This window comes from Hypanus sabinus, chromosome 9 (assembly GCF_030144855.1).
Source record: "Hypanus sabinus isolate sHypSab1 chromosome 9, sHypSab1.hap1, whole genome shotgun sequence".
NCBI lineage: Eukaryota > Metazoa > Chordata > Chondrichthyes > Myliobatiformes > Dasyatidae > Hypanus > Hypanus sabinus.
Window position 1 is genome coordinate 113,088,402 of NC_082714.1, and position 25,814 is coordinate 113,114,215.

The window sequence follows — 25,814 nt, forward strand, 5'->3', positions numbered from 1 at the left end:
TTCCTGCGTCCATAGAATCGCCTGTCTGACTCCCTAACTATAGAGTCCCCTATCACTGCTGCCATCCTCTTCCTTTCCCTACCCTTCTGAGCCACAGGACCAGACTCTGTGCCAGAGACACAGACACTGTTGCTTCGCCCAGGTAGGACGCTCCCCCCTACAGTACTCAAACAGGAGTACATTGTTAAGGGGTACAGCTACGGGAGTACTCTCTAACATCTGACTCTTGCTCTTCCCTCTCCTGACTGTTACCTACTTATCTGTCTCTCTAGGCCTTTCTTATCCCTAGTGACTATCTGCCTATAGCTCCTCGCTGTCACCTCCTCACTCTCCCTGACCAGCCCACCTCCATCTTGGCATCTCCAGTTCCCTAACACAGTCCCTCAGGAGCTGCAGCTTGACACACCTGGTGCAGATGTGGCCGTCCGGGAGGCTGGGAGTGTCCAGGTCTTCCCACATCTGACACTGAGCACAGAACACCTGTCTTACACACATACTTCCTGTCTGTATTCTACATAGGCAACCTACCTCACCTTGACCCGTTATTGCTGAAGCCCTGCTGAGCCAAAGCCTTCCTACTCCGTCCCCCTCTACTCTGTCGCCTGCCCCTCAGATGCCTGTTCTATAAGGTGTCTCCTTTTAAACTCTTCTCACTGTTCTAACTGGCTGACGTCCTCGCGCTTGCACAGTCATACCCCTAGCACTGAGGACATTTTCAAAAGGCGATATCACTGAAAGGTGGAATATATTATTAAGGACCTCCTACCAGCTAGAACGTGCCCTTCTCTAATTACTGCTATCAGTGAGGAAATGCAGGAGAATGAAGGCCAAATCTAAAGACTTTAGGAACAGCTTCTTTCCCTCTGCTATTAGATTTCTGAATGGACAATGAACCCATGAACATTGCCTCTTTTTTTACACTATTTAATCTTACATATATTTTTCTTATTAATATCCATAGTATATTGCTACTGCAAAACAACAAATTTCACGTCATATGTCAGGGATAACAAACCTCATTCTGATTCTGATTCAACCTTCTTAACTGAGCTCTTAATCTTCTGCCACCAAGTTGTTGGCCAGCTGTTGAAGGGAGAGTTCACCATTCCTTCCGGATGACAGATAAACCTGAAGACAGCAGCCAAAGATCCCAAACTGAAAGAAAGATCAGCTTAAAACTGGAAACCCCACAACAGTGCAGTATAAAAAAAACATAGTACTCCTCTGTACTCTTTGTAAGAGACTTTATTGATTGCAAAATTAGCGAAACTTCATTATGATGTTTTATAAAATGTTTATGTTAAAGAAGACAGAAGAACATCTAATAAACAGAATGGCTTACAAAGACTTTGCCAAGTTAAAACTTAGATTTACATCAGATATAGAAATTGCTATTTCCATTAACACATATAGAAACATAATTCTTGTCCTTAATTAACATTGCCAAGGTGGATATCAGGCAGTTTCTGAAACTGATTTAAAGAAGGGATTTGTACTTGTACCTCAACTTCTACAAACTCAGGACACCCTAACACACTTCACAGCCCAAATGAACAGTGACTGATATAAAGTGAAGAACCGCAGCATTCGTTGAATGCACTACTGTTCTATAAACAAAAACGTAAGAAATGACCAAGGTTTAATGACAACATTTCCAAATAGTGCCCCAGTTTTTTTTTTGCATTGAACTAATGTGCCAAATTTCACTTTATGATCAGGTCAATGGATTAGACTTGGAATGAAATTCCATAAGACATGGGAGCAAAATTAGGCCATTTGACCCATTGAGTCTGCTTTGCTAAAGTAAGATGATTGCTACTGATTTAATTCTGAACAATTGGTTCAGTGTTAGCATTCCTAAATTGGTATTAGTGCTATGAATTGCCTTGACCCTGTCCTTGATTGTTCTAACTTTTTAAGTGATAATTTGAAGAGATGTTGATCAGTAACTGTTGCCTCATGTGCAAAAAGATCCATACACTCAGGGCAGTGGTAGACAATGAAGTCTGGGACTTCATCCTCTCCATGAGTTATGTGTTAAATGGAATACAAAGGGGGAAACAGAGGACAAAGGTACAGAGACCACAGGTTTGACATCTTTGGTCAGAAGGCAGGTGAATATTACTGGGCTGCAATCAAGCTCAGTTTATGGCTTAGGGTGAGCAGAAACGCATTCCACACACTATCAAAAGAACAAAAATTCCATTCTCACTCCCAGACCACATTCATCCTTCCCGAGATAAAGGCAAACAGCTCACAATATCCTTTGGCTTTGTTTAAAGGCATCAAAGCAGAGATAAGCAAAAAACAGAAGATTATGTGGACATGATAAATGGGGAAGATGGAAACGCCATGTGAATGAGAAAGCTCAAGTGCTCTGCATAACTCTTGTGTGTACGTTCTACAAAACTCTCCTGACCATAAAATGAAACAACTGCAGATACTGGGAATTCCAAATAAAATGATGGAAATACAATGTCAGATCTGACCCCATTCTGTGGATTTCTCCACTGCACTACTTGACCACAGCTCAACCCGCCCTTGCTGCAGTCTCTCTCACTTCCCAACAAGATTTTGCCTTTTCTTGGGGTCCTTGTGTGGCAGGTCTTTCTATCTGACAGGAAGTCACAGCTGACCAAAAGGGAGCTGACCTTGGGAGAAAAAGCACTTAACAGGTGTTCTGAGGTTTTATTGGGTTTCCTTCTCGCTCCGCACCCCATCACCCCACAAATCACTACACCAAAAGCATCAAGTCTTGTTCCTTCTTCAGATCAGAAGAAAGCTGGAACACGACGGCACAGCAGTGGTTAATTTTATCATTCAAAGATCATCCTTTATTGCAGTATTTTTCTAAGGAGACAACACTTCTGCTTATTTTTAAAGGCACAGTGTCAGACGCATCACTCCTTTCAATCCGAGTGCCAGGATGTTACTGATGGGGTATAATGATGACGTTTTTGCACCCCTTCACATTACTCAGCCTGTCACAGTTGAACTGTGCAAGCAGTTTCCGCTGGCCTGCTTTATGAGGGGAGAATTTAGCCCTTAACTTCACCTCCTGGTGTGGCTTAATGGTCTGAACCCTGAAACAAAAAAGAGGGAATCATCAGTGTTTCTTGTCCATTAGACGCTGTGAATGAGTCCATTGCTTTTTTTTAAATTCTGGTTCACATCAGGCAAACAAATGATCAACCATCCAATCACATTTTGTGTTCTACATAATAAGTCAAAAGTTTCACAGCCACACAAGACCAAAAGACCCAGTAAGTATTCATACTGAATTTTCTAACTACTTTCTCAGGAGAATTGATTATGAATATTAAATTATGAATACTTAACAGACATACCTTGTCTATGCTGCATTCATGTTTGTAACGCTACTGGGCTGAAAAGTCTCCAGTACAGACTTAGATCAGGAGAATGGGCAAGAAAGTTGCAAATGAAATACAATGTTGGAAAATGCATAGTCATGCACTTCAGTAGTAGAAATAAATGTGCGGAATATTTTCTAAACGGGGAGAAAATCCAAACATCTGAGAAGCAAAGGGACTTAGGAGTCCTTGTTCAGAACACCCTAAAGGTTAACTTGCAGGTTGAGTCAGTGGTGAGGAAGGCAAACGCAATGATAGCATTTATTTCAAGAGGTCTGGAATGCAAGAGCAGGAATGTGATGCTAAGGGTTTATAAGGAACCGGTGAGGCCTCGCCTTGAGTGTTGTGAACAGTTTTGGGCCCCTCATCTTAGAAGAGACATGTTGGCATTGGAAATGGTCCAGAGCAGGATCACAAGGATGATTTCAAGAATGAAAGGGTTATCATACAAGGAACATTTGTTGGCTCTGGATCTGTACTCACTGGAATTTAGAAGGATGAGGGGGGATCTCATTGAAACCTTTTGAACGTTGAAAGGACTAGACAGAGTAGATGTGGAAAGGATGTTTCCTATGGTTTGAGGGTCTAGGACAAGAGGGCACAGCCTCAAGATAGAGGGGTATCCATTCAAAACAAAGATGCGGAGAAATTTCTTTTGCCAGAGGGTGGTGAATTTGTGGAATTTGTTACCACGTGCAGCTGTGGAGGCCAGGTTGTTGGGTGTATTTAAGGCAGAAATTGGTAGGTTTTTGATTGGACACAGCATCAAAAGTTACAGGGAGAAGGCTGGGAAATGGGGTTGAGGAGGAGAAAAAATATCAGCCATGATTGAATGGTGGAGCAGACTTGATGGGTCAAACGGCCTAATTCGGCTCCTATGTCTTATGGACTTATAAGATCATAAGGACATAAAATATGGAATCAAGATTAGGCAATTTGACCCATCAAGCCGGCTTCAACATTTCATCATGCCTCTGTATATACAGCATATCTAATGTGCCCAGCATTTGTGTAATTGACAGACTCAGCCAAAAGCAACGGTCTTAAGGACATTTTAGAGGAGATGGAGAGGTAGAGATATTTATGCGAGGAAAAGGCAATTGGAATAAGGAACTGAACAGTTTTATTCTTGATCATTAAAAGTAAGCTTGCTATATAGTACTGGCCATAACTTGACGCAAAAGGTCAGTTCCACATAAGTCAGCAGATTGAATTTCAGAGGCATAGTACAGTGCACTGGTGTTATTAAAACAATGCACAGTTAATTAATTTCTAGGCTGATCTATTTTAATGAACTGCTTGAGGGATGGACCTCAGCCAGAATTCGGAGAGATTTTATGAAGGGGAAGTCAAGTGAACACACACAATTCCTTATTGAGGAGTCAACAGTGGAAAGGATGAGCAGTCCAAACTTCCTGGGCACTAACATCCTGAAGGACCTGTCCTGTGCCCAACACAATGATGCAATGATGCAATGAAGAATGTCTGCTAGTAATTTCAGCAGATTCAGCATGCCATCAACTGTACAAAGCTCTACAAATGTACAGGGAAAAGCTTTGCATGTCTCCAACACAAGGACTTGCAGAGAGTAGTGGGACTCAGCTGCTTTTACTATGGGTACAGCCTCCTCCACCAACGAGGACGTCTACGAGAGCCGACGACTCAGGAAGGCAGCATCCATCATTAAAGACCACCACCAGCCAAGTCAGGGAATTAGCTGGGCTTTGTGCTTACACTTTCAAAGCAAAGATTATACACTCAGCAGCCACTTTATTAGATGCACCTCTATTCCTGCTCGTTAATGCAAATGCCTAATCTGCCAGTCACGTGGCAGCAACTCAATGCATAACAACATTGTCAAAAGTTTCAGTTGTTGTTCAGTCCAAACATTAGAATGGGGATGAAATATGATCTAGGTGACTTTGACCGTGGAACGTTTGTTGCTGCCAGATGGGGTGGCTTATGTATCTCAGAAATTGCTTATCTCCTGGGATTTTTATGTATGTCAGTCAGTAGAGTTTATTGAGAATGGTGCGAGAAAGATAAAAATATCTAGTGAACGACAGTTCTGTAGGTCTTGTTAATATGAGGGATCAGAGGAGATTAGCTAGACTACTTCAAGCTGACAGGAACGTGACAGCAATTCAAATACAACAGTAGGTACACGAGGTAAATATTACAGTGGCCAATGAGTGTAATTCCAATATTGCTTGAGGACTGTAGCTGAGCATTGATTATTGGCAAGGAAGCTCCAGCCTGAGCCAAAACAGCACCTTACACAAACCATCTCTGCCATATCTTCTACTTACGGGCACGGAAGTCTCTGTTCATCGGTGAGGCCTGCTCCCTCGACCAGGAAAATACCATTACACAGATCATTTGGCAACGGGTTGGTCAAAGAAATTTCTGCCACCAGTTCCCGGTACTGCACTGGCTCTCCAATGATCTGAAAGAATAAACATGTTTAAGTAACAAAGGGTGCATTTTGTTCTGTGCAACATGTTAAATAATTGATTTAAATTAAACTATTATAAAGTACTGAAATCAACAAAATATTTCATTTTGATTTTCAAGAGCAAAATATGGGCTTCATGCGCATCAGTTTTTCAAATTTTATCTACTGTGACCTTCCACATGGAATAATTATCTCAGACTGTGCCTTATCAGTTGTATTTGATGAAAGAATATTTGCATCTGGGACGCTGGAGGTACAAAAGGCTGGGAATGACAGAAATCAGTAGGAGCAATGTTAGAGACACAGAGGAAATGAAAGGTAGAATGTGTGGAAACAGTCTTGATGAAGGGTCTCAGCCTGAAATGTTGACCGTTTTCTGATTTCCACAGATGCTGCCTGATCTGCTGAGCTCTTCCAGCACTTTGTGTGCTGCTGTGGAAACAGTAATGTGACGGTAAGGATATTCCTGGCCTGTAGAATGGGTCAGTCTCTCCAGGAACATAAATGGTAGCATTAAAAGAATAAAGGACTAAGCATTGGTCAAATAATATTACCAGAGGAGCTGGTGGGCTTGGAAATTAGTAAGTCCATAGAACCCAATACCGTACATTCCAAAACATCAGATAAAAATGTTTTCAAGAGTTTTGAAGGAGGTTGCTACTGTGGGAGTAGAAACTGGAGCATAGGGGTGAGGGGGGTTGTGGGAAACACACATACCGACAGGAAGACCATGCAAACACCACACTCACCGTCAGGATTGAACCTGTCTCTGTGGAACTGTGAGGTGGCAGCTCTACCTGCACTGTGCCATCCAGTCACATTTGGTGTGTTTGACCATAATTGGCAGAGCAAACAATGGCTTTTATTAGTAAGAAAGAATCCAGAACAATAGGCCCCTGTACTATCAGTGTGCTGTCTAAGGTTTGACAAGCCAGTCTCTGTTCCGAATCACTGGCACATGCATTAAATTTATTGTTTTGCAGCAACAGTACAAGACATAAAAATTACTGTAAGTCACAAAATCAGCTCAAAAATAATGTGAGAGACGCATACTGTTTGGGGATTGATTGTCCATTCGTAAATATGATGGTGGTGGGGAAGAAACTGCTCCTAAAACTTGAGTGACACAGGGAGAAGCAAGCTTTCACAGGACTACGCCACAGTGTTTTCAGACTTGGTTTGGTACTGTCACATGTACCAAGATAGAGTGAAAGGCCTGTCTTGCATACTATTCATTCAGATCAGGTTATTACACAGTGCATTGAGAAAGTACAAGATCACATAATAGAATGCAGAATAATGTGCAGTGCGGCCAGACAATCAGGTACAAGATCACAACAAAGTAGACTGGTGATGTCAAGAATCCATTGTACCATATTAGGGAACCATTCATTACTCTTATAACAGGGGGACAGAAGATGTGCTTGAGCCTGGTTGTACGAACTTCTGATCAATGGGAGAGGGGAGAAGTGACAACATCTGGGGTGAATAGGGTCTTTGATTATGCTGGCTGCTTTACAGAGGCAGCAGGAATTGTAGGCAGTCAATGGAGAACAGGCTGGTATCCTCAATGTGCTGATCTGTGTCCACAGTTCAAATATACAGTATCTGAAGCATGAAAGCTATTACAACAAAATGCAAATTCCTACCGGATTTCCTGGCAATCCTTACCTTAATTTGCAGTTCTGGATTCTGTATTGTGATCACCTTTTTGGCAACCAGTACTTCGTTAGAGTCGTATTCAATCACAAGGGCTGTGACGCATATCTGGTTGTGATCTACTAGGGACTTGTTGTAGTCTGCGTAACGCACCTGAAATCTCTCAGTCTTTGCTGAAGGAAGAAAGCAATATTGAATAAAACTTTAAATATTTTTTACAGTAAGTTATTCTTGATTTTGCTGCTTTTTCTCTTTGGGCTTCTGTTCTGTGGTATTACAGGGATATACAGCGTGCAGTTCTCTGGTGTTTGCGATGTTGAACAGTGATGTGTAGAAGAACATCTCTAAACACACAGCACATTGAACCTTGAAGAAGATAGGCTACAGCAGCAGAAGACCATCAACTAACACTCAGTGGCTACTTTTTAAGGTACGGGACATGGATAATAAAGTGGCCTCTGAGTGTATATTAAATGAATGCCCCCATGTATGAAAACCGACCCCATTCCTCTAATTTCAGTGGAGCCTCCTGGTCTGAGCTATACCTAAGCAGGCAGTTATTCAGTCAGTTCTGTAGCTATCTGCGACTACACGTCATGCATCTACCTGCTTTGTTTCTTTTTTTGTGCATTAATGATTCTTTAATTGCATTGTAGGAATCAAACAATTGATTGTGAAGGTAAAAGTTGTTTTATTTCCTGGCCCCTTTCTTGATTATCTTCACACTAACTTGCACTTGAGCCATCTCCACAATCACAGAATTACCTTCTTGAGGTTCAATTATGAAGTGGTCCAGATCCTTCCAACCACATTCTCCATGTGGTCTCCCATTGTATGTAGTGGTCTGGGCGCAGAACAAGAGCCTGCAGTCCTTCTTCACTGAGGATCCATTTGTGACAACCACAGAGGCTTCAAAATCACTCCCGTTCATACAGGACCTCTTGGCATTCATTTTTATAGTGAATGGTTCGTTCTCCTCGCGGGGCATGTTGGCCGTCATGTTTGCTTTCCTGTAAACATTCCTTTCTTCCTCAGAACCTTTTAAAAATTGAACAATTGTTGAATTTATTAGAACAGTTAAGTACATACTTTTACTTCCATTTATGTGTAGATTATCCCAGTATGAACGTAACCAGTGGACCAGTGGCAGGCTAATGGAGAATGAGATAAAAAAAATATTTTCAGACTCCTTCCCCCTACCAAATTTTTAAAAAATTTTGTGTGTGTGTGTGTTGGTTGGTTTAAACAATCAGTAGTTAGGGGAATAAGTGGACTCACTGTGACATGAGCATCTGCATTTATGCGTATGCTATAGAGGAACAGGTTCTGGAGAATGGTTAACCATTCTGTTGAGTAGGGAGAAGAGCTGAGTGCTTGTAGGAGAACAAATGTTAATCAGTCCATCAGGATCAGCCTATTTCAACCCAAGCACTGGATGTGGGGATCGTTAGGGAGCATCCTTAAGGATACGGTGCTGCAGAGGAAACGGCATTATTGAAGTGTGGTTGAGATGAAGGTGTCAAACGATGGGAGCTGTAGAAGGGAATAAGGAGAAACAGGAAACATCAGAACCAATAGTTTGACTGGAGGGTTGAGCATGGAAGTGGAAGCGATTGCTATTGTTGTTGGCTACCTTGGAGCATATTGTGCTGGGGCATTAAGGGATGCTTGCAAAACTCTCTGTTAATTAAACCAATTGTGTCTCTGAAAACCATTATGGTATATTCCATGAAATATTGTAAAACTAATCTCATTAACAATGAACAACACATACAAAATGCTGGAGGCGTTCAGCAGACCAGGCAGCATCTATGGAAAAAGTACAGTCAACATATAGGGCTGGAACCCTTCAGAAGGACTGGAGACAAAAAAGCTGAGGAATAGACTTAAAAGGTGGGGGAGGGGTGTAGGGGAGAGGGGACCACCAGGTGATAGGTGAAACCTGGAGGGGGAAGGATGAAGTAAAGAGCTGGGAAGTTGATTGGTGAAAGAGATAGAAGGTCATGGAAGCATGAAAAAGGAGGGAGGAGCACCAGAGGGAGGCAATGGGCAGTCAAGGTGAGGGAGGAAAAAGGGGATGGGAAATGATGACCTTGCAATTATACCAAAGGCAGGATGAGATGGTCAGTTGACATGACAGAGAAAGCAGAACAGAAACAGTAACACCTCTAAAGTAAAGTTATGAGGAAATTGATTGAATAACCAAAAAATAGCTTTTTGCTCAATCATTAAAATATGTAAATGGAGGGAATTTTTCTCAGACAGAACAATCTGGGAGACTTTCCAGCAAACCACACAAAATGCTGGAGGAACTCAACAGGCCAGGCAGCATCAATGGAAAAGAGTACAGTCAGTGCTTCAGGCTGAGACCCTTCGGCTGGACTGGAGAAAAAAAAATGAAGAGTCGATTTAAAAGGTGGGGGGGGAGGGGAGGGGGAAGCACAAGGGAAACACAAGGTCAACATATAGGTGAAACATCTGGGAGGGAGAAAATTAAAGCAAATAACTGGGAAGTTGACTGCTGAAAGAGATGCAGGGCTGGAGAAGGGGAATCTAATAGGAGAGGACAGAAGGCCATGGAAGAAAGAAAAGAGGGAAGAAGCACCAGAGGGAAGCGATTGGCAGGTAAGGAAATAAAGTGAGAGAGGGAAAAGGGGATGGGGAATGGTGAAGGGGTGGGAGACATTGCCAGAAGTTTGAGAAATCAATATTAATGCCATCAGGTTGGAGACTATCCAGACAGAATATAATATGTTGTTCCTTCAACCTGAGTGTGGCTTCATCGTGACAGTAGGGGAGGCCATATCAGAATGGGAATGGAAAGTGGAATTGAAATGAGTGGCCACTGGGAAATCCCACTTCTTCTGGCAGACAGAGAGTAGGTACTCGGCGACGTGGTCTCCAAATCCAATCTGCAGAGATCGCTCCCTCGCAACTCCCTTGATCATTCGTCCCTCCCTACTGATCCCCCTCCTGGCAAGCAGAGCAAGAGCTACACCTCCTCCCTACAGGGCCCTAAATAGTCCTTCCAGGTGAGGCGACGCTTCACCTGTGAGTCTGTAGGGGGTCATTTACTGTGTCCGGTGCTCCTGTTGTGGCTCCCTGCATATAGGTGAGACCCAGTATAGATTGGGAGACCACTTGGGGTTTCCTCTGAATGCTCCGGTTTCATCCCACTTTCGAAGATATACAGGTTAGTAAGAATATTGTTCCCAAGGGTGTAATTGGATCTGTGAGCTCATTGATCCAGATGGGCCTGTTACCATGCTGTATCTCTAAAGAAAAATAAAATAATATCAATACCTTCACTGCTTACCTTCTGGATACTTGTAATTGTGTGTAACATCTTCACGCTCATCACGTCCCACAGCCTTTGTGCTGATATACTGACCAATCAGATTAGAGTTAATGCCAATCTTTCTCTTTGTGCCGTCGGCATTGACCAGCCATGACACGACGTCTGCATTGACTTCGGCAAAGACAAACGGGGTATCAAACTTCAGATCAACGTCTCCATTCTTAATAGCTTTCAGCGAGGAAGGACCACAGCAGAAGATCCCTGAGGAGAACAACGCTTAACGTCACTGCATTGATAACAGTTCACCAACTGAACAATGTGCCCAGTTCATGTACCCACAATACTGTTTACGTGTTGGCCTTCCTTAGTTAGGCATGGATACCACCACTGCAGGACTTGTATGTGTCCAGGACAAAGAAGTGGGCAGCAAACTTCAATTTGAGTATTACCCATGTTGCAAATTACTTTTCTCAAAAGCTGCCTTCTAGACAGTGCTATAGGACTATTAAAACAAAAACTTCACAGCATCTTAAAAGTTTCTTTCCACCACCTCCCCCCCTCCAGCAGTTAATCAGATCGACCATTCTCGTTAACCCTCCGTGCCCCCTCTGTCAATGACCTCAGTCGCCGCACTGCATTGTAAACACTTTAAAGACAGACAGACAGACATACTTTATTGATCCCGAGGGAAATTGGGTTTCGTTACAGTCGCACCAACCAAGAGTAAGTAAATATAAAGCACTTTTTATAATGCTGCTACATTGTAAATATTTATGTAATTCCTTTATTCCGTATAATTGTTGAATGTTGTTGTTTTCTGTTGCATCTTGCGTCAGCACATCACAGCAATTTTCTAATACATTTAAATTCATATGCTGAATAAAGTTAATTTTTGATAAATCTGGTGACGCAGAATTCAATCCACTGTGTGTGGATTCAATCCTCCACTAGCTCATAGCTGTTGATTCATTAGGTAACAATCTGGACTCGCTGACAGGGACATGAAAAATATTTTTTCAGAAGAATGGATGTTTTTACACTCACTGGCCCATTATGTTTATACTGTACCTCACAGAAAAAGGAATCTTAATGTTGTTACAAGACATGCTGTATACAGCACATTACCATCACTCCGCTCCTGTGGAGTGGGGTCCAGGACTTGCCAACCTTCAAAGCCTTGCTTCAGATCAGGACGCTTCATCCAACACTCCACCCAGCAATGGAAGTTCCTTCAAGGTCACAAGAGAACAGCTATCGTTAACAACAGATTGTACAGATGAGGAAGAGAACATTCTCTTCTCAAAGTGGAAGTTCACAGATGAATAACTGTGAAATGTAGAGAATTGATATTATGATATTTATTTAAAAATTTAATATTTTGAAAGAAGAGTTTGCTCTTCCTATTCTGCCCTGAGGAGAGCCCACAAACCATTCTGCCCTCCAAGCCTCTCATTTCACAGGTCACATGTTTTAAACTCTACAAAAAAAATCTATCCATATAAATTCTGAAGGAAACCTTCCCAGAATTGATTAAAGATTATTTTTATTTGTCACATTTACATCAAAACGTACAGTAAAATGCATTGTTTGCATCAGATCAGCAAGTATTGTGCTGTGTTACAGCAGTCGGAATTGAATCTCGAAAGGCGATCGCTACAACCGTAAAGCAATATGCTAACTGCTACACTAAATAATCTTCCCTCACAAGGTACTCAGTAACTTGATTCTGACCTGCTATGTGTGCTCCATGTTGAACTGCACCTGAGTTAGCTTGCTAAGGATTATTTGAATTTGGGTTCAAATTCATCAAAGGTAAACTCCGTGATCCATTCACATGTTGAATCACAGATAAAATATATAGGCTGGATGTTTCTTTATAGTTCATAATATATGTGGATGAAGAATTTGCAGCACTTTGACCCTCAAAAGGACTGGGATATATCCAACTGGAATGCCCATGCAGACTCTGGCTCAGTGGGAGTTTGCTCAGCATATGAGGCTGGTAGAGCTGCTGTTCACTCCTCATCCCAGAAAACTAACTACCCCAAGATCAAGAATCTCAAAGCAAGACCGTCTTGATATTCTTCCTTTCCTCCTTGCTCCAAATTGCTTTCACCAACTTTTAAGTGGAATGAAGTGAACTGTTACCTACAGCCAGTATGTTCAGTGTAATTGGTCTTCACATCACTGAATAACCAGGTTGTGAGAATCCTCTACATAGCCAGTCATGAATACCCCTCTATCCAGAATGCTTCCTTTAGCCAAAAGAAAATGGAGCTCTAACCCTTGGAAGTTACTTGGACAGTTAACTGAGGGACAGCCCAGAGTTCGGGGTCCCATCATCAGTGAGTAGAGCTACTGTTTGGTGACCGGTATGTCCTGGGGTCAATGTTTCAGATCGAGGTCCGAATGTTGAATCAGAAGACTGGGAGTTGAGGCCCGATGCCTGCAGGCCTGAATCTGCTGAAGACTGGAGGTCAGAGAAGGTGGCCTGTCCTGGTGTTAAAGGACTGTGTATGAGGGTGGGTGGCAGGGAGGAATTGGACTTGCTTTGCTGTTGACATTTTGCTGCATGTTGTGTTCTGTTTTGTTTTGCCAAGCATTGTTGGCATGCTTCATTGGTGCTAAAACGTGTGGCAACACTTGCAGCTGCCCTTAGCACGCCATCGATGCACTGGTTGTTAACGCAAACCATGCATTTCACTGTGTGTTTTGATGTATATGTGAAAAATAAACTTGAATCTTGATCTTGAGGTTGATTTTCTGCATTGTTTTCCTGCTGAATTAATGTCTGGAAACCACTGAGACAGCTATATAATTGTTTCCAGAAAAGGACGATTTAATAAGTACCATTCGTAATTACATCTACAACATGCTGTGGCCTTCCTGTGAATGCAGCAAATGGAAGCACACTCTGTCTGAACAGTGTATGGATTGGTATTGGTTTATTATTGTCACCTGTACCAAGTTACAGTGAAAAGCTTGTCTTGCATGCTGTTCATATAGATCAGATCATTACACAGTGCATTGATATAAAACAAAAACAATGCAGAATAAAGTGTATAAGCTACAGAGAAAGCACAGTACAGATAACCAATAAGGTGCAAGGTTATAAGGAGGTAGGTTGTGGGGTCAAGAATCCATTTTATCATATTAGGGAATCATTTAATAGCAATGAAACAGCAGGTTAAAAGCTGTCCTTGAGCCTAGAGGTACATGCTTTCAGGCTTTTGTGTCTTCTATCCTCTGGAAAGGGGAGATTGAAAAGGCAGATGAATCCCCAGGCCAGATGGTCCGCATCCCAGATTGCTTAAGGAAGTAGCCCAAGAAATAGTGGATGCATTAGTGATAATTATTCAAAACTCCTTAGACTCTGGATTAGTTCCTGAGGATTGGAGGGTGGCTAATGTAACCCCACTTTTTAAAAAAGGAGGGAGAGAGAAACCGGGGAATTATAGACCGGTTAGTCTGACATTGGTGGTGGGGAAAATGCTAGAGTTGGTTATCAAAGATGTGACAACAGCACATTTGGAAAGAGATGAAATCATCGGACAAAGTCAGCATGGATTTGTGAAAGGAAAATCATGTCTGACGAATCTTATAGAATTTTTTGAAGATGTAACTAGTAGAGTGGATAGGGGAGAGCCAGTGGATGTGGTATATTTAGATTTTCAAAAGGCTTTTGACAAGGTCCCACACAGGAAATTAGTGTGCAAACTTAAAGCACACGGTATTGGGGTTATGGTATTGATGTGGATAGAGAATTGGTTGGCAGACAGGAAGCAAAGAGTGGGAGTAAACGGGACCTTTTCAGAATGGCAGGCAGTGACTAGTGGGGTACCGCAAGGCTCAGTGCTGGGACCCCAGTTGTTTACAATATATATTAATGATTTAGATGAGGGAATTAAATGCAGCATCTCCAAGTTTGCGGATGATATGAAACTGGGCGGCGGTGTTAGCTGTGAGGAGGATGCTAAGAGGATGCAGGGTGACTTGGATAGGTTAGGTGAGTGGGCAAATTCATGGCAGATGTAATTTAATGTGGATAAATGTGAGGTTATCCACTTTGGTTGCAAGAACAGGAAAACAGATTATTATCTGAATGGTGGTTGATTAGGAAAAGGGGAGATGCAATGAGACCTGGGTGTCATTGTACACCAGTCATTGAAGGTGGGCATGCAGGTACAGCAGGCAGTGAAAAAGGCAAATGGTATGTTGGCATTCATAGCAAAAGGATTTGAGTACAGGAGCAGGGAGGTTCTACTGCAGTTGTACAAGGCCTTGGTGAGACCGCACCTAGAATATTGTGGGCAGTTTTGGTCCCCTAATCTGAGGAAAGACATTCTTGCCATAGAGGGAGTACAGAGAGGGTTCACCAGATTGATCCCTGGGATGGCAGGACTTTCATATGAAGAAAGACTGGATCGACTAGGCTTATACTCATTGGAATTTAGAAGATTGAGAGGGGATCTTATTGAAATGTATAAAATTCTAAAGGGATTAGACAGGCTAGATGCAGGAAGATTGTTTCCAATTTTGGGGAAGTCCAGAATGAGGGGTCACAGTTTAAGGATAAAAGGGAAGCATTTTCGGACCGAGATGAGGAAAAACTTCTTCACACAGAGAGTGGAGAATCTTTGGAATTCTCTGCCACAGGAAACAGTTGAGGCCGGTTCATTGGCTATATTTAAGAGGAAGTTAGATATGGCCCTTGTGGCTAAAGGGATAGCGGGTATGGCGAGAAAGCGGGTACAGGGTTCTGAGTTGGATGATCAGCCACGATCGTACTGAATGGTGATGCAGGCTCGAAGGGCCGAATGGCCTACTCCTGCACCTATTTTCTATGTTTCTATGTATGGGCTGGGTGCAGTCTTTGATTATGCTGCCTGCTTTCCTGAGGCAAAGAGAGGTGTAGACAGAGTCCATGGAGTGCAGGATAGTTCACAGGATGCACTGAGCTGTGTCCAAACTCCCTGCAGTTTCTCACAGTCAGGGACAGACCTAGTGTCATACCAAGCTGTGATGCATTGTGGTAGGCTTTTTTCCACGATTCATCAATAAAAATGGGTGAAGCTTGAAGGGACATGCCAAATTTCTTTAGCTTCCCGGGGAAACAGAGACATTGATGAGCATTCTTGGCTGTTCCATCATACTTAATACATATTAAGTCAAGACACTTGTAGTGATATATCGTCTGTCACTTGTTTTGGCAATAATGAAGGCTTAATCCAGACAGTTTTGACCTTAGGAGCAAAAAGATATTCATGCGCATATTTTGTCATCCCAAACGTTGGTAATAGCAAACAAAAGATATGAGGAAATGTGAACAATATTCTTGTTGAAAGCCTGGCAAGCTCTCGAGGTGTTCATAGCCTAGAAATCATGACTATCTCCAGAGGCTGAATAACTGGTCATACAGCAAGAGAGCCAAACGTTTTGGTGATCAATTTTTCCGAGATGGAGGAAGCAGCAGACGTTTCCTGGGAGCAGGACAAGATGACAGGGCGAATGGACAGCCCGTTGGATAATTGGAGCCTGGAGATTGGGGAGGTCAATGACCAGAGCTTACAGGTCTGGAGCTACCATCGTCAGCACCGGAAGCCGCTGAGCTGGATTCTGGGAGAAGAAGTGGTCTAGGAGATTTGACAGTTGGTTAGGTTGGGCAGCTGCATATGTTGTGACTAGCTGAGTAACTAAATTAAGGAGTTTGAGGAGATTTGACATGTCAGCAAAAACTCTTACAAATTTCCACTGATGCATGATGGAGAATGCATTCTGATTGGTTGCATCATTGCCTGGTATGGAGACTCCAAGGCACAGAGTGTTGAAGACTCAGCCAGTTTCATCACAGGCACAACCCTCCCCAACATCGAGGACATCGTCAGGACGATGTGCCTCAAGAAGATGGCATTCATCATTTGGACCTTCCGGAACATGTCCTCTTCTCATTACTGCTACCCGGGAGGAGGTATAGGAGCCTGAAGATCCACAAAAAATCTTAGGAACAGCTTCTTCCCCTCAGCCGTCAGGTTTCTGAATGGCCCATGAACCCATGAACTCAACGTTGTTATTCTTTTCCTTGTATTATTTATTTATTTGTTTGTTTACATTGTAACTTATAGTAATTTTTTATGCCCTGCATTGTACTGCAGTCACAAAACATCATTTTTCATGACATACAATATGTCAGTGAAAATAAACAGGCCTGAGGGTGCAATCTCTGCTCTGCAGGTCGGCTTTGATAATACAAACTGGAGAATGTTCAGGGAGGCTGCTATCTATGGCAACCACTGAGGACAAAACACATCCAGGTGAGGGCAAATCAGAAGGCATGGCTTATTGAAGAGGTCTGTCTGGACCAGGCTGAGGAATTGTGATCAGGGTGTGTGACAGCTCTCAAAGAAGCAAGAGCTGTGCTTTCCCGTTCCATCAAGAAGGTGAAATGAGAACATCCTCAGAGAATTTACAGCTCCTTCTGTGGTACCAGGGACAGGAGGCACAAGTGGCAAGGAATTCAGAGGATTATTGACTACAAGTCTACCCTGCGCATCAGTGACCAGGATGCTTCACTCCTCAAGAGGCTGAATGTCCTCTATGCCTGTTTTGATGCGCAGAGCAAAGTGCTGGCGGAGGTAAGGAAGACCCTGGCCAGAGTCAACTCACACAAAGCTGCGGGGCCCGATACTATACCACCACCAGGTCGTGTTCAGAAAGACTGTGCAGCCCAGTTGATGGAGATGTTGACAGATATATTCACATTGTCCCCTGAGTTTTCAAGGTGGCAACCATCATTCCAGTGCCAAAGAAGGTGCCAGTAACCCGCCTAAATGACTATCGATTGGCGGCATTAACATCACCCATTATGAAATGCTTTGAGCGGCTAGTCATGGAGCATATTAAAGCTTTTCTCAGGCTACACTGGACCCTTTCCAGTTCACTTATTGCTCAAATCGATGCACTGATGATGCAATAGCCTATGCTCTCCACTCTGTCCCGTCCCATCTGGAAAGTGGGGTCTCATATGCCAGACTGCTGTTTATAGACTTCAGTTCGGCCTTCAGCACCATCATACCACAGAAACTAGTGGGAAAACTGTCCTTGCTGAGTCTCAACACCTTCCTCTGCAAATTGATACTGAAATTCTCAACAGTAAGGCCACAGTCAATCCGTGTGGGCAGCAATGTCTCTCGTCACGTTATACTGAGCACTGGTACACCCCAGGACTGTGTGACCAGCCCGCTGCTGTTCACACTGCTGACGCAAGACTGTGTCGCTGGGTTCAGCTTAAACCATGTCATCAGGTTTGTGGATAACACAACAGTGGCCGGCCTTATCATGAATGATGATGAGGAAGAGTACAGAGAGGAAATGAAGCAACTGGTGGATTGGTGTGAGGAGAGCAACCTAAGCCTGAATGTGGAGAAGACAAATGAATTCATTGTGGACCAGGTAGGTGCAGAACAACCATCCCCTCTGTGAACACGTGGCTCCTCTGTAGAAAGAGTTTATAAAGTTAAGTGCACCACTTTCTTGGGAGTTCACATCACGTATGACCTCACCTGGCCACTTAATATCCATCTCCCTGCACAAGAAGGCACCGCAGCGCCTCCAATTCCTAAGATAATTGAGGCAAGCAAGGATCCCACACCACCCCCCCACCTTAACTACGTTTTATAGAAGTGCCATTGAGAGCGTCCTGACAAGTTGCATCTCCATCTGGTATGGGAGCAGTCCAGCATCAGAGCTGATGCCTCTGCAAAGGGCTGTGAGAACAGCCAAGGGGATCATAGGCATCTCCCCATCATCCATTGGTGACATTTATCAGGAGCACTGCATATGCTGAGGCCTTAGTATCCATCCTGCATCCTCTTTGACTTTCTACCATCGGGCAGGAGACTTCAGTGCGTAAAAACAAGAACGGTCAGGATGTGAAACAGTTTCTTCCCCCAGGCCATTAGGCTACTGAACTCCCTGCCACATCTATTTGAAGTACCACTGGTTAATCTGTCTGTACTTAACAATATTTAACATTAATGCCCTTTACTTTGTTATGTATGTGTGATTCATCTGTAGATTTATCCTTACCTTGGTAACTTATTGAGTGTTATGTGTGTACTACTGTGCTTTACACCCTGGTTCAGAGAAAAATCCCATTTCTATAAACATTATATGGTTACATACATGTATGTAGTTAAATGACAATAAACCTGACTTGACTATTCTGATCCACCCTGTCCGGTTTACCCTTCTAGACTGGGTTGTGACCATATCCCCTCTATCTGTCACAGGGAGAAAAATCACCAGTAACCCCTGGTTGCAAAGGAAGGTGCAACATGATATAAAGTTATTGCTCCACCAATGTTCTAATAGAGTTCCATTTTCAAAGAGAAATGGCCTCATTTAGTATGAATCCAATGTAGAAACAAGTCAGCCATGCCAGCACAATTTGTCATAGAGTTAGACAGCAAATTTGTTTAAGATTTCTTTAACTTTTAAGATAATAATGAAAGTCACCATCAGGTCAGAGATTAAAAATGTACAATGGGTGATTGATATGTTTGTGGCTGAAGGTAGAAGGAGTCAATTTTATAAAACCTAGCGCATTTATTTTTCAACATAGTCCTCTCCTACATTTACACACTTAGTCCAACGGTTGTGGAGCATACGGATCTGAGACCTCCAGAAAGTGCCCAAAGATGGGTGATTGATAAGTTTGTGGCCTACAGTAGAAGGAGATGTGTAATACAGCTCTCATTACATGCACATGCAGTTCAACTCTTTGAGTGATTATGCAGAAAGTTTAAGGTTAATAGCTTAAGTTAATAACTGATCAGGAGTGAGTGATAAGTTCATGGCCTAAGGTAGAAGGAGATGAGTTATTAACTTCAAACTTTCTGCATAATCACTCAAAGTGTTGAACTGCATGTGCATGTAACGAGAGCTGTATAACTCATCTCCTTCTACCTTAGGCCATGAACTTATCAATCACCCCTGCTGTGGACACTTTCTGGAGGTCCAAGATCCGTATGCTCCATGACCGCTGGACTAAGTGTGTAAATGTAGGAGGGGACTATGTTGAAAAATAAATGTGCTAGGTTTTTTAAAATTGACTCTTTCTACCTTGGGCCACAATCTTATCAATCACCCCTTGTATATTAAGTTGTTAATCTCAGCCTTACCAGTGTTGCGTCTCTTTTCCAATGTATTAACTAATGTAACTGCAGAGATGAAACTTACCAGATGCTATCCTTTGTTATGTTCAGAGTTCTTCCCCTCACATCACTAAAGCTGTCAATTCTTAAATCTTGCTCCTTATCATGTGCTGAGTTGAAATTCGTGATGTGCCGAGTTGGAATTCCTAAACTTCTTAAAACTGGATAAGAGCAACAGGTTAGCAAAAGTTCTGTCTCTGTACGTATATTATCTTAGAGTCTATGTACTGTACATTAGTGGCTGGAAAAATGATGCTGCACATTTAGGAAAACACACCTTGTTGGAGCATTCACATCACAATATGATTCCCTTTTAGTTTCTTTATCCCTGACCCACTTCTCGTGCTCTGTTATTTTAAAATTTTTTATTCAGAGCTACAGCACGAAATAGGCCCTTCTGGCCCAACTACCCCTGATTTTAATTCTCAGCCTCTGACTTTAATTCCTCTTCCCATTCCTGCACCGACATGTCTGTCGAAACTCTCCTTCACTGCCACATTGAGGTCAGTTATAGATTAGGAGAGCAGAATGTCTTATTCCACCTTGCTAGTTTCCAATCTGATTGCATGAATATCAATTTTTTTAACTTCTGGCAGCCACTCCCCTCTGACCTTTAGTTTTCCCTTATTCCACCAGCCCCATCACCCCTTCTTTATTCCTCCCCTTCCTCCTCCATCTGCCCATCAACCACACATATCTTCCTCTGGTTCCCCTCCTCATCTCCCTTCCTTTATTCCACGATCCACCGCCCTCTCCTATCAGATTCCATCTTCTTCAGACATTTGCTACTTCTACCTATCACCTCCCTGCTTCTCACATCAATCACAATTACCTCGCCCCCACCTGCTCCTCCCTTGTCTCTGCTCTGCTAGTTTCTTCCCTGTAATACAGGAGTTCTTATCTTGTTTAGCCACCTCATGTGTGGCACTTTGTCAAAGACCTACTGAAAATCTGAGTAAACATCTATTGTCTCTTCTTTGTCTAACCTGTCTGTAATTATTCAAAGAATTCCAATAGATTTGTCAGACAAGATTTCCCCGTAAGAGAACCTTGCTGGTTTTGGCCCATCTTATTAAGCACCTCCTAGTACACTGAGTTTATCAGACAGATTGTGTGTTCCTCAAGATTCCAGCACTGTTGTCTCTTGTGTCCCCAGAAGGGCCCACTCCACACTGTAGTTCAAAAAACAAACAAACAAACAAACAAACAAACAAATAAATAAGGGCAGTAGTGTGGTTTACCTTTTTTCATTTGTGACTTGTGTATATTTAAGATTGACATGCCACAGCCAATTTAAGCAGCTGTAATTGGTTGGCCACTACAACAGCTTTGGTATTGTGGAAGTTCTGGAAAGGCAGGGGTTAAGAAATGTCTTTTAAGAAAGGTCTTTGAAGAGCATCACTACCCTTTGCATAGCAGGGGACTGGAGCCAATTGGCTTGCAGAGACAAAATAAGGATGTAAAGCCCACATACCAACTAAAGGACAATTACTAACTTCAAAGCACTGTTTGACTTTTCACACTTTTAACACTGAGATTGATCTTGCAACTAAGGAATTTGAACATACAATAAGGTTGCCAATTAGTCAAAATCTGAAACTATCTCTGTATAAAAATAGCATTTCTCTGTTCAGACTTCAGAATAGTGTGGTGACAGGGCCAGGCTGTTCTCCTTCTGCACACATAAATATAGTGTGATTTAGGAATGAGAGTGAGTTTTCAAAGTCCAGTTAATCGGTGACGACAGTACCTGGCTTCAGTTTAGCCAAGAATCAAATGCTGTAATAAATAGTTGATTTTCCTTAATGTTATTCATCTAATGTTATGCCCATTCTGGAGTACATATACTCTGCTCATTCCAGAGTACAGTATCTTCTTCCCATTCCAGAGTACAGTATACTCTGCCCATTCCGAAGTACAGTATGAGCATTCTGACTGGCCTCATTCCCAAAGGCAGAGGGCACCGTAAGAGTCTGTGTTGTTAGAACAGAGACAAGTGAACTTTGAATCTGCAGTTTAAGGTGTAGTAGGTACCAGAACTTGCCACGTGGATTCAGAATTTTATTGATTGAATCCTATTGCTGAAACAAAAGAGATTATGAATCTTGCTGTCCTAGTGGAAGATCACCACAAAATGGTAGCTTATAATGGAAATATCCATGAGGAATTTGTCATTGAATCATAGAACTCGACAGTGTACAAAGAGACCGATGGCCCATCTAGTACGTGCAAACCATTACTCTGCCTAGCTCCATCAATCTGAACTTGAATCATGGACACCATACCCAACCACACTATCCAAACTTCTCTTAAATGTTGAAATCAAACTTGCATCCACTACTTCCTCTGGTCAATTTTCCATACTGGCACCAGTCTCTGAGCTGAGAAGTTTCCCTTTGGGTTTCCCTTAAATATTTCACATTTCATCCTGAACCTATGACCTTTAGTTCTTGTTTCATGCAGCCTCAGTTGAAAAAGCCTGCTTGTGTTTACCCTCTCCATTCCCCTCATCATTTTGCATACCGTTATCAAATCTCTCTTCATTCTTCCACACTCCAGGGAATAAAGTACTAACCTATTCAACCTTTCCCTGTACCTCCGATACTCAAGTTCCCCACAACATCCTTGTAAATTTTCTCTGTACTTTTACAATCTTATTGATATCTTTCCTTTAAGTAGGTGACCAGAACTGCCTGCAATACTCTGTATTTGGTCTCACCAAGATCTGATACAACCTCAACATTACAATACGACTCTGGTACTCACTATTTTAATTTAAGAAAGCCAATATACCAAAATCTCTCTTTATGGGCCACTTTATCTGTGATAGCACTTTCAATAAACTATGGATAGTTTGTTCCCAGATCACTCTGTTCTACCACACTCCTCAGTGTTCTAACACAATCCCACAATCCTCAATGTAAGTCTTACCCTGGTTTGTCTTCCCAAGTGCAATGCCTCACACCTGTCTGCATTAAATTCCACCTGTCTGCATTAAATTCCACCTGTCATGGTGTCACTGAAGTTCCAGCTTTCTACAAGGAGTTGTAGATGGAAGGTTCAAATGGAATTATAAAAATGTGTGAGAATCCACCAGAGATAATGAGTGTCTTATTGGTATGGAATCACAATCAGTTCAGCAGTTCCTTGGTAATCAATATTAATTCTTATCTCTTACAATATTTGTAGTCAAACCCCATGGTGCAGAGGAATACATACCTGTGACAGCCACAGCAGCAAACACCCAACATTGGCCGTAGCGGACAGCATTAAACCCTGAATCATTCCATCGGCGAAGGATCGAAACACTTCCGTTCCATGATGTTGGAGATACTCCATCTGAAAAGCTACTACCCCAATTACCCACCAGTATTCCCTTATCATCATTGGAATTCACCTGGAAAGAAGAGAGGAATTTTACATCATTACATAATAAACATTGATGAAGGATCTGAAATGTATCTTTGAAGATTAAGTTCTATACATGGGTTATCTGGTGGGCAGTCCACTTGGTCTGTGAGGTGTTCTGTTGGTTGAATTCCACTCTGGTCAATTGCAACACTAAATATATGGACAAATCCTTTCTTGCCTGGTTCAGGAAATGTTCCTTTGAAATGAATTTCTCTAGTTTATGTAGAAGGTCAACAGGAAACAGTGGCAATGGTGGTGAGGATAATTGACAGGCATCTTGAGCTTCTGCCTGCCCACTTTAGAGCCAATGGTTTGCATGCAAATCCTTGACTTGATTTGTGAAATTGTTATCTTTATTCAATTAAAATTAGAGTGCCAAAGCATTCTTCAGAGCAGTAGGGTTCCTGCCATGGATACGTAAGCAATAAACAGTGCATAGACAATGAAAGAAGAACAGGAATGGGCATCACTTTCCTTTGACAGACAGGCTTATTGCCTCAAGTAGTGAAGTTTAGCTCTCTTGCCAGCTTCACTTCATGATACTGTTACGAAGGATGAACAACTCTGATGGGCAGAAGGGTGCAGAGTTGTCCATGCCCCCCCCCCCTTTTTGGAGAATCGCAAACCGTTACTATTTTGGTGCTGCTAACAAGGAAGTAGGAGAGACAAAAGAAAAACATGCCAGGACAGCTGTTACTGATAACAACTCATGAGAGAGAATGAGAGCGACACAGATAAGAGGTAAACAAGTTGGAACATCTGCTACTGATAAAAGAGGAGAGGAGCCATTGATTTAATGTTATTGTCTTTTGGAGAAGGATTGTTTACTTGGTACTATTCTATTCATTGAAATTCCTCAGTGGACAGCCGGAGTGGGCTGGTTTGATGGGCTAAGCCATTCAAAACTGATTGACACTTGAAACCCCATGAGTGGAGATAAAAGTGAGGTCTGGGGTGACACCCCTTAGACGTACCAGGAGACAAACTAGTGAGCATCAGACACCCACGAGAAAGTGTGGGGTATCAGAGACCGAACGAAGGATCGGTAAATTTTAACTCACAGTGTTTGTAGCGAGACCGGTGGGGGCTTGTGCGTGTGTCCACCCTTGCCTGGGTGACGAGTCCACCACGGAAGAACGGTCTGGCTAAAGGACGGAGGGGTCATACTTGAATGGCCACAACAACACATCGACGGATCAAGATTGTAAAGGAAGGTTGGCAAGACAATAGCTGTTACTGTTTGCGCGTTCTCGTTCTTTCTCTCTCTCTCTCTCCAACAATTGCAACACATCGACCAACAACTACCTCAGCCTGCATGAACTGAACTGAACTTTATATTTCCATGTGACAATTCATTATCCCCCTAGACAATGATAGAGCTTGTTTATTATTGATTATTATTATACCCACACTTTTAGGTTTAGTATTGCTAACGTATATTATCTGTAAATTTGCATTAATATTGTTTTGTATATTTTTACTAATAAACACTGTTGAAAATAGTATCACCAGACTCCAACGGACACTTCTATCTTTGCTGGTAAGACACCCGGTTACGGGGTACGTAACAATACAAACACGATGCACCTTCCTCAGGCTCGGTGGCAAGTGGGAAAGGAATGTTAAAGACCAGAACTCAGTAGGGAGCTTGAAACCTTTGTCATCAATGAGGAAACACTTGGAAATTAATCTCACAGAAGCTGTGGTTTGCAAAATTGCCTGATAAGCTCCTCTACCAAACACATACACACACACCCCACAGCTGGCACAATGCCCAACCAGCCACCATGGTGTTATTTCTTATACACCCTCAACTACCTTCCACTGTAAAAATGGACAAATCTCAGCAGCAACATTCAGGACCCAGGAACACATATAAACAGACTCCAAACATGATTCCATTCTTTGCTTTGCCACAATTGTTCTTTTTTTCAAATTTCTGAGGTGCTTGCAACAGGGAAAGAGAGAAGCGGGGAAGTCTGATGCTGTCATATACTCAAGCACTGAATACATAGATACAACCATCTTTCATCTTATTTACCATTTTGCTCTTTCCTCCACACGCTGGGTGAGGCTTCTGAGGAAGCAGGTGCATGGGTTATTTTGGTTTACTATATTTTTCAATATTTGCATTTATCACCAACCTCATTTGTTCTCTTTTCAAACTGAAGAAAGATTGTGAACACAGCAAATTGAGTCTCAACATGAACAGGACTAAAGGGGATGATTGTGGACTTGAAGACCACTCCCCATTGCATATCAATGGCTGCCCCTCAGGAGAGGGTCAGCAGCACCATGTTTCTTGCAACGTACCTCACGGATCATCTCACCTGCATCCTCAACGCCACCTCTTTAGTGCCTTCACCACCTGAGCTGACTGAGGTGAGCAAGGCTCCCCACTGCTACTC

The 25,814-nt window shown here is 42.5% G+C and overlaps 1 protein-coding gene across 1 annotated transcript in view; it reads right to left on the reverse strand.

Moving 5' to 3' along the window:
- Positions 1-1,229: 1,229 nt before the first annotated feature.
- The window catches only part of LOC132399737 (protein-glutamine gamma-glutamyltransferase 2-like), a 54,549-nt gene continuing 29,964 nt past the window's right edge, over positions 1,230-25,814 (reverse strand). Inside the window, exons 6-13 of the mRNA XM_059980437.1 lie at positions 23,215-23,392; positions 20,021-20,156; positions 11,909-12,012; positions 10,802-11,044; positions 8,251-8,523; positions 7,498-7,658; positions 5,681-5,817; positions 1,230-3,083 (exon numbers count right to left, since the gene is read on the reverse strand). Coding sequence (XP_059836420.1) covers positions 2,930-3,083; positions 5,681-5,817; positions 7,498-7,658; positions 8,251-8,523; positions 10,802-11,044; positions 11,909-12,012; positions 20,021-20,156; positions 23,215-23,392 — 1,386 coding nt within the window. The 3' untranslated portion in view covers positions 1,230-2,929. The remainder of the gene's footprint in view (positions 3,084-5,680; positions 5,818-7,497; positions 7,659-8,250; positions 8,524-10,801; positions 11,045-11,908; positions 12,013-20,020; positions 20,157-23,214; positions 23,393-25,814) is intronic.